This window comes from Mya arenaria, chromosome 13 (genome assembly GCF_026914265.1).
Source record: "Mya arenaria isolate MELC-2E11 chromosome 13, ASM2691426v1".
In the NCBI taxonomy this organism is placed as follows: domain Eukaryota; kingdom Metazoa; phylum Mollusca; class Bivalvia; order Myida; family Myidae; genus Mya; species Mya arenaria.
In genome coordinates, this window is record NC_069134.1 from 69,021,073 (window position 1) to 69,035,787 (window position 14,715).

General features: G+C 37.5%; 1 protein-coding gene across 1 annotated transcript in view; it reads right to left on the bottom strand.

The window, feature by feature from the left end:
• Positions 1-481: 481 nt before the first annotated feature.
• The window catches only part of LOC128214564 (adhesion G protein-coupled receptor L3-like), a 41,482-nt gene continuing 27,248 nt past the window's right edge, over positions 482-14,715 (bottom strand). The window contains exons 17-21 of the mRNA XM_052921097.1: positions 12,797-12,863; positions 12,593-12,659; positions 11,523-11,617; positions 2,467-2,635; positions 482-2,017 (exon numbers count right to left, since the gene is read on the bottom strand). Coding sequence (XP_052777057.1) covers positions 1,829-2,017; positions 2,467-2,635; positions 11,523-11,617; positions 12,593-12,659; positions 12,797-12,863 — 587 coding nt within the window. The 3' untranslated portion in view covers positions 482-1,828. The remainder of the gene's footprint in view (positions 2,018-2,466; positions 2,636-11,522; positions 11,618-12,592; positions 12,660-12,796; positions 12,864-14,715) is intronic.

Consider the following 14,715-nt stretch of genomic DNA (forward strand, 5'->3'; position numbering starts at 1 on the left):
GCGCAGGGTGTTTTGCAGAAACTCGGTGAACCTCGTTTCCGCAAAACACCCTACGCTCGAGGCGGAATGAACCTTACACTCTCGGCCATGGAAGATACTTATAATCCTAATACTTTTTCAGGAACTTAGGAATTTTAACAGAATTTCATTATTCAAGGATTTAATTAATGAAGGGAGAACGCTGGTGTGAATTTATTATTTGTATAAACGAGAGCTAAATGTAAATGTCAAGGTTCGTTCCTTGTTTTCCGCCAAACAAGGGGCATAACTCAATAATTATTAAAGCCAGAGTTATGGGTCTTTGCAAACAGTACTAATTGAGTCAACTTTTATCGTCATATATCATACTTCTCTTGTTCAAGTGTACTTTAGGACTACATGACTATTATCATAAGCATATGTTTTGTACGGCGATTAGTGACTACAAGTTTGGACACTTAAGGATGTCTTTGTTAGGAAATACAATAGCAAGTTATTGCTTTTAATGAGTTTATTGCATTTGAAGCATGTTGATACAGATAAATGGAAATACTTAAAGATAAGTTTCAAACAAAAAGTATGCTGAAATGACTTAACATGGAGTGGTATCACAGAATTCATACGAGTTCAACATCGGTATAGAAAAACAACATAAACACTTAGAGGTTCTTTTAATGAAAAATCCTTAGAGCGATTTGTATTTTAGGAGGGACATTCAACAAGATTACAGCAATGTAGAAATCACAATTATTCCTACGTACAACGTCGCTCCTAGGTACAAAATACCTCCTAAGACTAAGTACAATAGCGTTCCTAAATACATCCATCGCACGATCGTACGAAAAACCTTCTAGTTACAACATCGCTCCTAGTTACAAAATACCTTCTATGTACAACATCGCTCCTAGGTACAGCATACCTTCTAGTTACAACATTGTTCCTAGTCACAAAACACCTCATAGGTACAAGATCGCTCCTTGGTACAAAGTGCGTCCTAGGCACAAGATCGCTCTATGCGTCCTAGGTACAAGATTGTTCCTAGGTACAAAATCGCACCTAATAATAAAATGCGTCCTTGGTACAAGATCGCTCCTAGGAACAAAATACCTCCTAGGTAAAAGATCGCTACGAGGAACAAAATGCGTCCTATGTACAAGATCGCTCCTAGGTACAAAGTGCGTCCTAGGTACAAGATCGCTCTATGCGTCCTAGGTACAAGATCGTTTCTAGGTACAAAATGCGTCCTACGTACAAAATCGCACCTAAAAATAAAATGCGTCCTTGGTACAAGATCGCTCCTAGGAACAAAATACCTCCTAGGTAAAAGATCGCTCCTAGGAACAACATGTGTCCTAGGTACAAGATCGATCCTAGGAACAAAATGCGTCCTAGGTACAAGATCGCTTCTAGGAAAAAATGAATCTTGCGTACAACATAGCACATTGTCCCTGCCATAGTAAGGTATTGCTTTCTTAGCATTCTGTGAACAAAAACAAATGGTCCACACAATATTGAACAAGCACATTATATAGATAGACACCTGTACATAACTATCAGTTTTTAAATAATACACACAGTTAAGCTTGGCAAGAAAGTTCCGCCCACATGCTCATACGAATATTTTATTTTCAAAAAAATAATTTGTTGAACTTTTTCGGATCCTCATCGATATTTGAAAGTATTTAACGTGCTGTCACTTATAATCCAGACTTCTTTTATTGCATGAGTCACACGCTATGTGTTAAATAGTACGATTTACAACAACATTGACCACGTGTCATTATCATGCACGTGACGAGTATAATAATTATCATGTAATTTGGTCCTCGTGATACCCCGACCCGGACGTTCACGCATCAGTAGACGTGCGGTGGTCCGAGCCGTTGGCGGTTTGAGAGTCGTCAGAGAAACCTGGCTCTGGGCGTTGGTGGAGCTGGAGGCCACTGGAGTGACCGGAAATGTTCGCCTTAGTGGAGTGGGTGCCGCTGGACGTCGGCCTCAGCTTGTAGTCGATAAATCGCTGGTATTCCTTACGGATCTAAAAAGTCAAGTGTATGCTGTACATGTGCATATTGTATGTTCAAGCATCAAATTAAATGAACAACAACCAATTAAATTACACTTTGACAAAGTGTCCTCAGGTAACTTTTCGGCTAGTTGACTCATTAAAATGATTTGATTGGTTATTAGTTATTATTGGATAAATATTGACCAATCAATAAACATTCCACATAACTTTGACTTAACCGAAAACCGGTTTTCTACAATAAGCTGCTGATTGGTAGGTATTATAATGGAACCAAAAAAGAAAACGGCATATAAGGCATGCATGGGCAATGCCGCGACTTAAACTGTATGCTATACAAATTAATTTAGACCTTCATAACTACTATCAAATTCAACGCAATGATATTTATTGTAAAACGATACGACCAATGAAGTTTTTTTTTAGAACAGACATGTTTGTTGCTTGTACAAGACCTCTACCTTTTTATTGAGTACACAGTGGAATACGAAGATAAAGAGGCCCTGGAGGGAGTTAAAAATTGTGAAGAGGTATGCAAATGGAAGGGCCTCCTCGCTAATGTAGAAATAGCCAAACACCCACGTAAGGCCCAGCAACACTTCGAGGGCCAGGGCTCCTTGGATCCACGCCCTGAAAGATAAACAATAAGTATGGTAATGATCGATAAAGTCAAATTGAGTGTAGGGCCTCTTAACGGATGCTATGTTTTGCTCTTGCTCTTGGGTTCGTCCGCAAGAAAACTGGCGGTGGGGGTGAGCGACTTGACAATTGACCTTACGCCATGGCTCGATAGGCCACGCCCCCGATAATCAGGGGAAGTTACTCTGCTTATGTCCGACACTGACCAAAGATGGCGGATAAACAAAGGCGTCTCGGTCTCCTGGATATTCCTGACAATATTAGCTTAGAATACGTAAAAGAACAAATATCGCTGAAGAAAAAACAGAAAGCTTCTGCTTTTTTATCCGGCAGCTACATTAGAGAAATACAAGTATTTGCGGGGAGTGAGAATTCGGTCCTGATTCGAGGTGAAGTAAAGTGTGTTAATTTGGGTAAACCCTTTTCGGCTCTGTGACACGTGTTGCATACACAGGCTTGGTCCTTGGTCGTGGTGTTAAAAACTCACAACCCCAATTTTCCGTCATGTGGACGATGATGTCTGTTGACATAAGCATTTTTGTACCAAACCATTTTGTACCTTTAGTAAATGATAGCCAAATCACTGAGTTTGAATTTGTAGATGTTGATATGTCATGTTCTGTACATGACGCAGACGGCACCGGCTCTTCTGTAACGCCTGATGATTCTGATTCCGCCTTGCCGAAACCCACTCCCAATTCCATAAATCAAAAACTGCTTAATTGGATGTCGATGTCATTGGCCCAGCGCGACATTCAATACCAAAAATTCCGTAGGCATGTTTCCAAAGATCGGTCCGTAGTAACATCCACTGACGGTCTGTCCTCTGTGGTTTTACCCAGGACCAACGGCCGAAAACCGGGACAACAAAAACGCCCGTTAATGTCCGCACGACCAGCATTAAGCGCCCACGTACGTTAGAAGACTCAGACTAGTCCAAATCCATTGCAGACACGGGAAATGCAGGCTATTATTTCTAATGCACCATGCAAAACCATAAAAATATATTGTATTTTAACTTTAACTGTTTGATTTCAACGATGAAGATATCTACATAGTTAATAATAAATATTGCACATAATAATGAAACATAATTCAATTCGGGCAACATTTTTGCCATGCACATATGAACTTAGGTAACAACAACTTTCTTTTTTTTCATGGTCATATATACGCATGGTGCATTCAAAGGTAGTTATTAATATATTCTTATAACTCAATCCCAATTTTATTGTTTGTATGTAGGAAACTCTTTTGTCAAAAAACTCATTATTTCTAGATATTATTTTATAAGTTTTGGCTACAATGTGTAAAATCATCAAATATATATGAATATTAAAATTAAATACAATAGCAAGCGTCTTTCGGTAAATTTCTATCATGTTTACGCCAGTTTAACCATATCCATAAATCGTATTTCGGTTGACGACGGGAGATAACTCTATTTGACTAAAAAGGGAAATTCTTTTGTCAATAAAGTCATTATTTCTAAATATTTTTTTTTATAATTTTTGGCTACAATGCGTATAATCATTATATATACAAGATTATTTAAAAATAAATGCATTAGAAGGCGTCTTTCGGTAACTTTCATGCGTCTTTCGGTAATTTTATCCGTCTTTCGGTAAATAATCGTATTTCGGTAAGTCTTGGGACCCAAGTACACCCGAATCAGCGGAAATCTGATCCTTGCCATGTAGTAAATCTGGAAGTTGACACTTCGAAAAAACGCCTACTAGACGCCCACTGCAAGTATCAGCAAGGGTATGTTTTTATTTCATTTATCGTAAGTATAATAACCATTTAAGACTATTAGAATCTTCCCTCTTGAAACAAAGGACGCTGTACTGGCTTGATTCTGGCTATCGCTCTCTCAACATGGACTCTATGTCGAAATCGAATGTCAGCTGAGCTCATCTGTGCACCACTTCGAGCAAAAGGGGGAATATTTAACTTTAAACCTAGTTTCTCTATTTGTTCTTGTATCCTAAACCCTTTATCAATCATGATGCCATCCCCCTCCAGAACTTTCCCCTCAGCTTTCAGGTTTTCTAAAGTAGCAAGAAAACCACATTTTTCAGTTAAATCAGAATCTGAAATTGAGCCTGTAAATAGCATTGAAGCGAAAACGACACCACCTCTTGGTTCAATACAAACAAGCCCTTTGACAGTGATACATGATTTGTAGTCTGAATAGCATTGGCTTTGTCTAGTCATTGAACTTGGCCGTTGAAATTTTATTTCTGTTCCATCAATAATAACTAATGTATTTGGAAATTCTTTTCTACAACCTTCAGGCATCATTTTCACTATAATGTCACGATGAGGCCATATTTTAACCGATGAACATCGAAAAAACATATACTGAATCCAGTTTTTAAATAATGCACTCGCGTCTTGTTGAGAAATTGAAAACAAATTCCCAATGTGTACAAAATCAAAGTTTTGTCTTAGTTTTGTCATGACCAGAAGCAGCTGATCTTCCATTGGAATATTCTTCTGGCAGCCAATTTTTTTCACCATACGAAAGGGCAACTCTTGCACTCTTGGTGGAACTAAGAAATTATAGAATTATGAGAATTGTTCACTGTTCAAACCAGTATAGTACACAAATTCATCTTTTTTCTTGTTTTGCCTCAGCAGTGATGCACCAAAATTTAACTTGGCACTTCCTGGCTCAGTCTTTGTGGCATAGGTCTTTCTCTGCTGCAACTTTTAATTTTCTAGAATCAATTTGGGCAAGGGTTGTTTCAGGCTCTCATTCTCTGCAGCTAATGCCACCATGTCCAGCAATCTGTTTTCTGAAAAATAGAACAAATTATTATGTTTCAATTTTGTAAAAGAAAATTAGCTCCAAAATGTAAATGTTATATTCAAATGTATGTTAAAGGTCAAGTAAATGTTAGCTATTACAGGGGCCACTCCTTGAGGCAGTAAACACACCCAGAGAGCAATGTTCCAGATGCGGTGAAATAAATTATCCAAAAGAACTGAAAGACAGTGAAGTCATTTTTGGAAAAAAACCAAATACAAGATGCATTGCAGGGCAAGCAAAACAACTGGACAGATGTTGCCGTCACACTTGATGATGCAGTTCTGTTTGAAAACACAACCCGAACACAGAGTGATTCAATACGATGGCTAGAAGAAAGGCATAAAAGAATAACTGCTTCAAATTTTGGTGCAATAATGACCAGACAAAAGACTGTCAATGAGTCATTCATGAAAAACACTTTCAATCGACCAAACCTGCAAACCAAGCCTACTTCCTATGGCCATGTTAATGAGAAAAATGCCAAAAAAATGTACATTAACAAAACAAATTCTCACTTGCACGATGTTGGCCTTAAAGTTAACCCAGTCATCCCATTTCTGGGTGCCAGCCCAGATGGCATCATTTGCAAAGATGTTGAAAGTGGAATTTTGGATGTTAAGTGTCCATATTCAGCTAGGGACATGACAATTTCTGAGGCAGTCAGGGATTTGAAGGGCTTTTTCCTGATTGATGATGGAGATACAATCAGGCTTAAAAAAATCATCAGCATTACTTTCAAGTGCAAGGTCAGCTCATGATTTCAGGGGCTGCTTTTTTTGACTTTGTTGTATATACCAGGCAAGACCTGTACATAGAAAGAGTGGTCCCTGATAAAGATGTAATGATGATAATGCTGAAAAAGCTCCTGCTTTTTTATATTGAACATTTCAAGCCATATCTCTCTTTGCCAAACAAAGCAAATATTAAAAACACAGCAGATGATCAAATATACCAGTATTAAAGTTTCAAATAAACCCCTGGTCTTACCATCTGCTTTATCACTGGATGGCATATTTTCTGTTGCTGGTGCTGGCAACCAGTTAGGAATGTCTTTGTCATTTTCATCTTCTAGAAGTCGATATGCTGTAAACTGCTGTTCTTGCCTGAATAAATACATTGTGTTTAATTTAAAGAAATGTGTAAAATATGTTTCTCCCTGATGTACATATTGTTTAGCAGACTATAGTGATTTCCATCCGAAACTCATAATACTGCACATTTATTATTATTTTTAGACCATACACTAATATATTGCGATGAAACAAATAAATAAATGAAAACATATTGTTTCGTGATAGATTTATTTTTTTAATGCAAAACAAAATAATTATTACATAAAAATACCTTTTGTATTCTTGGTTGTCGGACATGCTGTCAAGCCGCAATCTTTTTCTGGAAGGCTCTGTGACAGCTCGCAACTTTGGCGGCCGCCTTGCAGGTGTAGCATGATCATATGGCAATGCTGGGAGAGGATCAGGGTTTCCCGTTGTAGGTTGGCCATCAACAAAGTGCTTAAGGAAAATATAGATACAAACTAAGTTGAAACAAGTGCAGACCAGAATTGTTCGCAGAAAAAATAATTCCTACTAGTATCATGAACTGTCAAAGTTAAAAACAGTTACCTCAGTCTTTGGCTTGGGTCGAAAAAGAGTAGTCATTCTAAAATGCCGTCCAGGCTTTTTTTAATGATGGTTAGCCTGGACGTCATTCATAACAAAATTCGTAAACATGTTCAAAATGCCGATCAGAATTTGGTCGCACATTTATTAAGAATTTTCCAATTTAGTCTATTTAAACAAAAAAAGAACACTGTACCTGTTAAAAGTAATCCTTTTTACATCAATTGCACTATATATTATAAGATAATCACGTTCCGAATTGTTAAAACAACATACATTTTCAAACACCATCAAAATTCACCAAACACCATTGTTTTTGTTAACGAATGTAGCCGAGAATATCCAAATGCATTTTCTTTTCTCTGCTTAAGGTTACACATGACTATTAGTTACTTTAGTACAGCTCAGTACGAGCTGTAGTGTCATTGGCAGTAGTTTTGTTACAACTTATTGTAAACCTGTAAATTATTCAAAATAAATTAAGAATTAAGTGTTTACAAACATTTATTACTTTTGTTAGTATATTGGAATAAAGACATTTAGTTTTTGCAAAATGAATCAAATAGCAATATCATTAAGTTTGTGGAATGTTATCATGCAAAGTATGGGAAGAATTTTCATTTGCATGCATGGCATTTTTTTAGTTCGTATCATTATTTTCTATTCCTGTAATTTACCCCTCATTTCCGCTCACTTAGATGTCTTTGAACTTATGTATGCTTAATATCCTTTGTTTGGTTTCTTTAAAGCATCAAGATTCTGACACACAACAAAACAACTTTCTCAAGTACTACTTGTCACAAACTTGTGGTAAGAGCAACCTCAGGTACCAACTGGTGATTGTACGAGCTCTCTCCTACCTACCTTTTTCCTACCAGTAGGCGAGTAAGTTTTCTGGTGTTCCCCAGTGAACGACCATTTGTATGTATGTTGACAAAAACCTGCCATGACGGTTTGAAATTCTGCAATTATTTGGAGGTTTTTGATTGCCATCTTTTGACATAAAAACATTTCTACATTTCTTTCCCCTTTCCCACACGCACCTAGCCTCCCGTCTAAAAACGACCATACATTATAAATACTATATGTGTACTTTTACTTTGTATGACAGAATTTAGAATACTGGGTAAAATTACCGGTTTGCCTTTATAAGCTTTGTTGAATTTTATAGCGTCTCTTTGAACCGCTGGCGCGTTCACGTCACAAACTGGGCATATGACCTTCTATAAGATGACATTTTAAATGTAAAGTCGGCGAAGATTGCACAAGTGTCCCATAACAACCCGAGGCATATTCTATGAGAGCATGAAGGCCAATTCTCACACAGAGTCCCGGCTTGTCATGTTTTAACCCCTTAAACACATAAGCGTTACTTCTGTTTACCAATATAGTTCTTTTAAAAAAACACACAACAATTCTAACTCAAGTTGTTTTCCTTTAAGCTTGACGATAAAACGCACTCTAGTCGGAAAAAAGCAAACAGCAATGTTCTGCAATTATGTTTTTCTATCAATTCCTTTAAAAATAGTAATTTCCTGAAGATTCCCTTTAGTTGAGTTTTGTATAGGTTTTCTGATGTGAGGTATAAGGTAATTGTTAATATAAATATCATCATGAAACATCTGTTCTAGCGAATATATTTATACACACATAATAAATTGATAAGTCAGCAAAATCTCTGATTATTGTAAACTTGGATTATCGTGTTGAAGTCGAATTCTGATTAATAGGTTAAACAATAAAACATTTTGATTCACTTAGTGTAACAATGCTGTTGATATACCCGGTTTTTTATTATTTAGTCTTATTTTAAATACATGTGTATAATAGTATGCATTGTCCACATTGCCCATAGAATAGTTTGTAAATAAATCTTGAATCCTGTATGTGACGATAAATGTTTTTCAAATTCATTAAGTACAAAAGTGTGGTAACTGATAATGATAGTGTTAGGGGAAGGTAATCCATACTAAAATACTACTTCAGATTGAAACCTTAAAGTATAGTTGTGTGTAACCTTTTTTTTCTTTTTGGCAGTAAGAAAGCTCCTGTCAACTGAAATCAGGTATCTAAATTACTTTTTTGAAGAAATAGCTTGTGAATTTGCAAAATGGATATGGTTATTGATAAGAATTAAGGTATTTATTGGCAGTCTTAAGCCACAGAATACAAATGAAGAACATTTCATTTCATAGACAGTTTTTACATGTTTTTGAACTTTGTTATGAATGACGTCCAGGCTAACCATCATTAAAAAAAGAAGCCTGGACGGCATTTTAGAATGACTAGAAAAAGAGTGACCCGTATAATAAATTAGTTTATTCTAGAATATTAGCTAGCTGTCATTGTAAAATTTATTTAATTAAAGGAAATGCATACTTATTGGAGTGTCGAACCCAGATATCTACGCAAAACGAGCGAAAAGTTTTACAAATGTCGATTTCTTTGTTTTACTTCCGTGTTCCGGTTACGAACGACAACTGCATAAAACGAATATTGTGCCCTAATTTAGTTGAAAAGGTTACAGAACAGTAAAAAAACTAATATAATAAAATGCTTAGCTGTCCCGTGATTTTTCAATTTTTCCAAATTCAGCTGATCATTGGGACGCACACATAATCGGAGCCATCTAATATACTTTTCCAGGTTCCTGCCCGGTTTTGGAAATGGATAGAACTTTATATTGTTCTCAAGTCTTTCAGTGTATCTGCTGTCAGTGTTGCAGGGGCTTATCAGTGCGGCTATCTGATTGGTCAATTGACCCGTCAATCAAATTCCTGGCGTAAGGTCAATTAGACCGCCACATTTTTAAGGCGTAGTTATTGTAAACTTTGGCCGAAAACTCCATTGACTTAACAGCACAGGAGATTTTTTTTTTGTGACGCCATTTTTATTGGGATTTTTAGACCACTTTATCAACATGGCGTTCATTCCAGAACCCAGCTTTGTTCATGTACGTGAAGTTACCAGCCTGGAAGCCTAGCGGCCTAGTGGCGTGAAGTTAGCGGCCAAGCGGCATGGCGGCCTAGCGGCGTGAAATTAGCGGCCTAGCGGCGTAAAGTTTGCGGCCTAGCGGCATAGCGGCCTAGTGGTGTAAAGTGAGCGGCCTTGCGGCCTAAAATGACATCCTATTTCAAAGCATGAATACATGCTCTTTCTTCTTAAACAATGATAGATTCACTGTTTTTATGCACAAAACATCAATTTGGAGCGATTTTCAACATTTTAAAAAAAATCAAAAATTGATCAAACATTTAGCTAATTTAAAGCACTAAAGTACTAAACTAAATTTGTTCAGCTAAACCTTGGCATGACACATACGTTTTGCAACATGTCATGCAGTGTAGGTAGGTGGACATTCTACAACAAACCGACACCGTTGGCCTACATCGCAATCAGGTGAACACTCCAAATGAATGATCATATCAACATACATAACTGTAAACATGCATGCATGAAGGGATCTCTTGTGGCGTATTGACATAAACACCTTTTTCTTACGGTGCATATTGCTACTGCTTGTACTTGTCGTAAAGTTGTATTAGCTGAGCATGTTGGAATTGGAAAAAAACGGGAACAGGGACAAATGTTAAAATCAAAGCGCTAAAAGTGCGATGGGAAAGTGGTGCATCATGTATATATGAGGACACGTTGTACTAAATTTATTATTGGATTTTTTTTCTTAAACATTGATCTTCCCTTTCAATATAACATTGAAAAGAAAATGAAAAGGATACATTGTTATTCTTTAATAAATTCTGAAATAAGCAATTGACGAGTATATGCAGATTTAAACCATTGTTGTGGTTTTTTCCAGTGAAATTTGACATAAACCAATAATGAACTAGATCAATACAGAGTAAAACGAATCTCTGTGAAAACAGTTTTCTTCATATAAACAAAAACATGTTCACAAAGTTTCAATAGTATCATGCAGACACGTGTTTTGCATTTTGTTTTAATATCGATATGGTGAAATAACTTGATTCTCATCTGCCTTGAACCGGCTGAAATTAGTAAAGTATATATTGTTGTTTTTTGCCCTTTTTACGAATGAGACCAGGGGTCTTAGAAATGTGAAATATCTACAAATGCCAAAAACTATGCATTTAGTTTAACATAAGAAACAAAACAAAGCCTCATATACGATTCTGGGAAAACTGCATTTAAACATATATGTGCTAGTTGACTTTTCAAGAAATAAAGTTTAAAAATCGAGTCCACTTTTTATGAAAAATTAAAGTTTTTAGATTTTGAAGGATTCCGAATTTCGGCTTAATTTTAAGTCGAAAAAAACAACAGCACACTGGCATTATGTGTATGAAATCTTTCTGGTGTGTGTTCTAGCGAATCTCATGTAATATGCATACAATATATCCACATACCCGACTCACTGTAGTCACACATATTCTTTCTTAACCATACAAACTAATTAACCACCGACCTTATGTTTCCTGTCGGGGACTTGTCCTTCGTGAAAACATACTCTGAATGTTTACACACCGCTGTCATGGCGTATATCAATATCAACAGGTTCACCTGCAATATGGAAAAGAAATACCAACTGTTCATCCGAATCGGAAATCCCACCAAGAAGTACGGGAATGTATAAATAATGTTAAGCGAATGTTCATAGAACAATTCTCTAACAAACATAACATGTACACATCTTTTGGTACTACTTTTAAATGCCAAACGGGCTTTTGTTCCTTACAATTATCATATTATAGGGTTGAAGCGCACATTTTTAAAGCAGTCAACTGAACATTGAATAAAACTATAGCTGTCACACCTATGACGAAACCACGAATTTCGTCTGGACACAGGAAAGGCAGCCTGTTTCTTGGAAAAGAGTCCGTAACTCCGATGTTATTGCACACTGCATTTCCACTTATCGTGATTAACCAATGTGTGTTGTTTAGTTGAAAGTTACTATACTGACAAGAAAAAGGTAACATATGGCAATAACTCTCTTTTCAGCTATCATCGTATGCACTTTTGATGAATTATATCCTGTTGTTTTGGCCCAGACAAGACAAGGTAACAAAGGACAATAACTCTGCGATAAGCAGAAATAGAGCTTTGGTTCTTGTACATAGCACTTCCTCGCTTTAGAATCGTATGAGGTTTAATTAAATTACATCCAGTAGTTTTTAAATTATGCTCCGGACAAGAAAAGTAACAAAGGGAAAATATGGTTCTTGTACACTGCACTTCTGCTCGTTGTGCTTTACTTTCGTATGAAGTTTATTTCAATACGATTCAGTAGTTTTCAAGTTATACTTCGAAAAAGGAAAAATGCAACAGTCGACAATCCAACGGATTACTCCAATATACTCCCTCAAACTTCCTTTGTCGTGGGTATAAAGACTGAGTAACAGTTCAAATCAGTTTGAAAAGTGCTAAATGTATTTACGAAGAAGTATTTACAAAAGGTACAAAACAACAACAACAACAACAACAACAACAACAACAACAACAACAACAACAACAACTATATTTCAACATACGTACCAGTAATATAAATGCTACGGGACCGACGAAACACCATAAAAACATTCTGTCCGATGTCAACCAGCAACTGCAAAAATAAACCGCTATATTAGATAAGTCACGTACTAATATATTGCAATATTTTTTTCTTCTGCACAATGGGAAAACTAAACTCATTTAAATCCATGTTGTTGTAAAGATAATTGTTAGGAAAGATAAACTCACTATTTCTCAGTTCCATATCCATCATGATAAACCAGAGCAGATATTCCAACAATTAAAAGTGGGAATCCTGAAAAAAATAAATAAAACATTTGCATACTGAAATCATTTATTGTGCTGTTATGTAAAAAACATGGTTACTCAGAAAATAATGTACAATACAATTCTACCGGTATACAAATGTAATACTAATTGGGAAAAAAACCCATTTCTAACAGGAGCCTAGTTATAATACAGCATGTGTCCATCCACTACAGAATAGTTTGATACGTATAAGTGTTTGACCGGCCACGATACGTATCATATCCCACAAGCTAGTAGTGTGTGACCGGCCACGATACGTATCATATCCCACAAGATAGAAGTGTTTGACCGCCCACGATTCGTATCATATCCCACAAGATAAAAGTGTTTGACCGCCCACGATACGTATCATATCCCACAAGATAGTAGTGTTTGACCGGCCACGATACGTATCATATTCCACAAGACAGTAGTGTGTGACCGGCCACGATACGTATCATATTCCAAAAGACAGTAGTGTGTGACCGGCCACGATACATATCATATTCCACAAGACAGTAGTGTGTGACCGGCCACGATACGTATCATATCCCACAAGATAGAAGTGTTTGACCGCCCACGATACGTATCATATCCCACAAGCTAGTAGTGTGTGACCGGCCACGATACGTATCATATCCCACAAGATAAAAGTGTTTGACCGCCCACGATACGTATCATATCCCACAAGATAAAAGTATTTGACCGGCCACGATACGTATCATATCCCACAAGATAGTAGTGTGTGACCGGCCACGATACGTATCATATCCCACAAGATAGAAGTGTTTGACTGCCCACGATACGTATCATATTCCACAAGACAGTAGTGTGTGACCGGCCACGATACGTATCATATCCCACAAGATAAACGTGTTTGACCGCCCACGATACGTATCATATCCCACAAGCTAGTAGTGTGTGACCGGCCACGATACGTATCATATCCCACAAGATAGAAGTGTTTGACCGGCCACGATACGTATCATATCCCACAAGATAGAAGTGTTTGACCGCCCACGATACGTATCATATCCCACAAGCTAGTAGTGTGTGACCGGTCACGATACGTATCATATCCCACAAGATAAAAGTGTTTGACCGCCCACGATACGTATCATATCCCACAAGATAGTAGTGTTTGACCGGCCACGATACGTATCATATCCCACAAGATAGTAGTGTGTGACCGGCCACGATACGTATCATATCCCACAAGATAAAAGTGTTTGACCGCCCACGATACGTATCATATTCCACAAGACAGTAGTGTGTGACCGGCCACGATACGTATCATATCCCACAAGATAAATGTGTTTGACCGCCCACGATACGTATCATATCCCACAAGCTAGTAGTGTGTGACCGGCCACGATACGTATCATATTCCACAAGACAGTAGTGTGTGACCGGCCACGATACGTATCATATTCCACAAGACAGTAGTGTGTGACCGGCCACGATACGTATCATATTCCACAAGACAGTAGTGTGTGATCGGCCACGATACGTATCATATCCCACAAGATAGAAGTGTTTGACCGCCCACGATACGTATCATATCCCACAAGCTAGTAGTGTGTGACCGGCCACGATACGTATCATATCCCACAAGATAAAAGTGTTTGACCGCCCACGATACGTATCATATCCCACAAGATAAAAGTGTTTGACTGCCCACGATACGTATCATATCCCACAAGATAGTAGTGTGTGACCGGCCACGATACGTATCATATCCCACGAGATAAAAGTGTTTGACCGCCCACGATACGTATCATATTCCACAAGACAGTAGTGTGTGACCGCCCACGATACGTATCATATCCCACAGGCTAGTAGTGTGTGACCGGCCACGA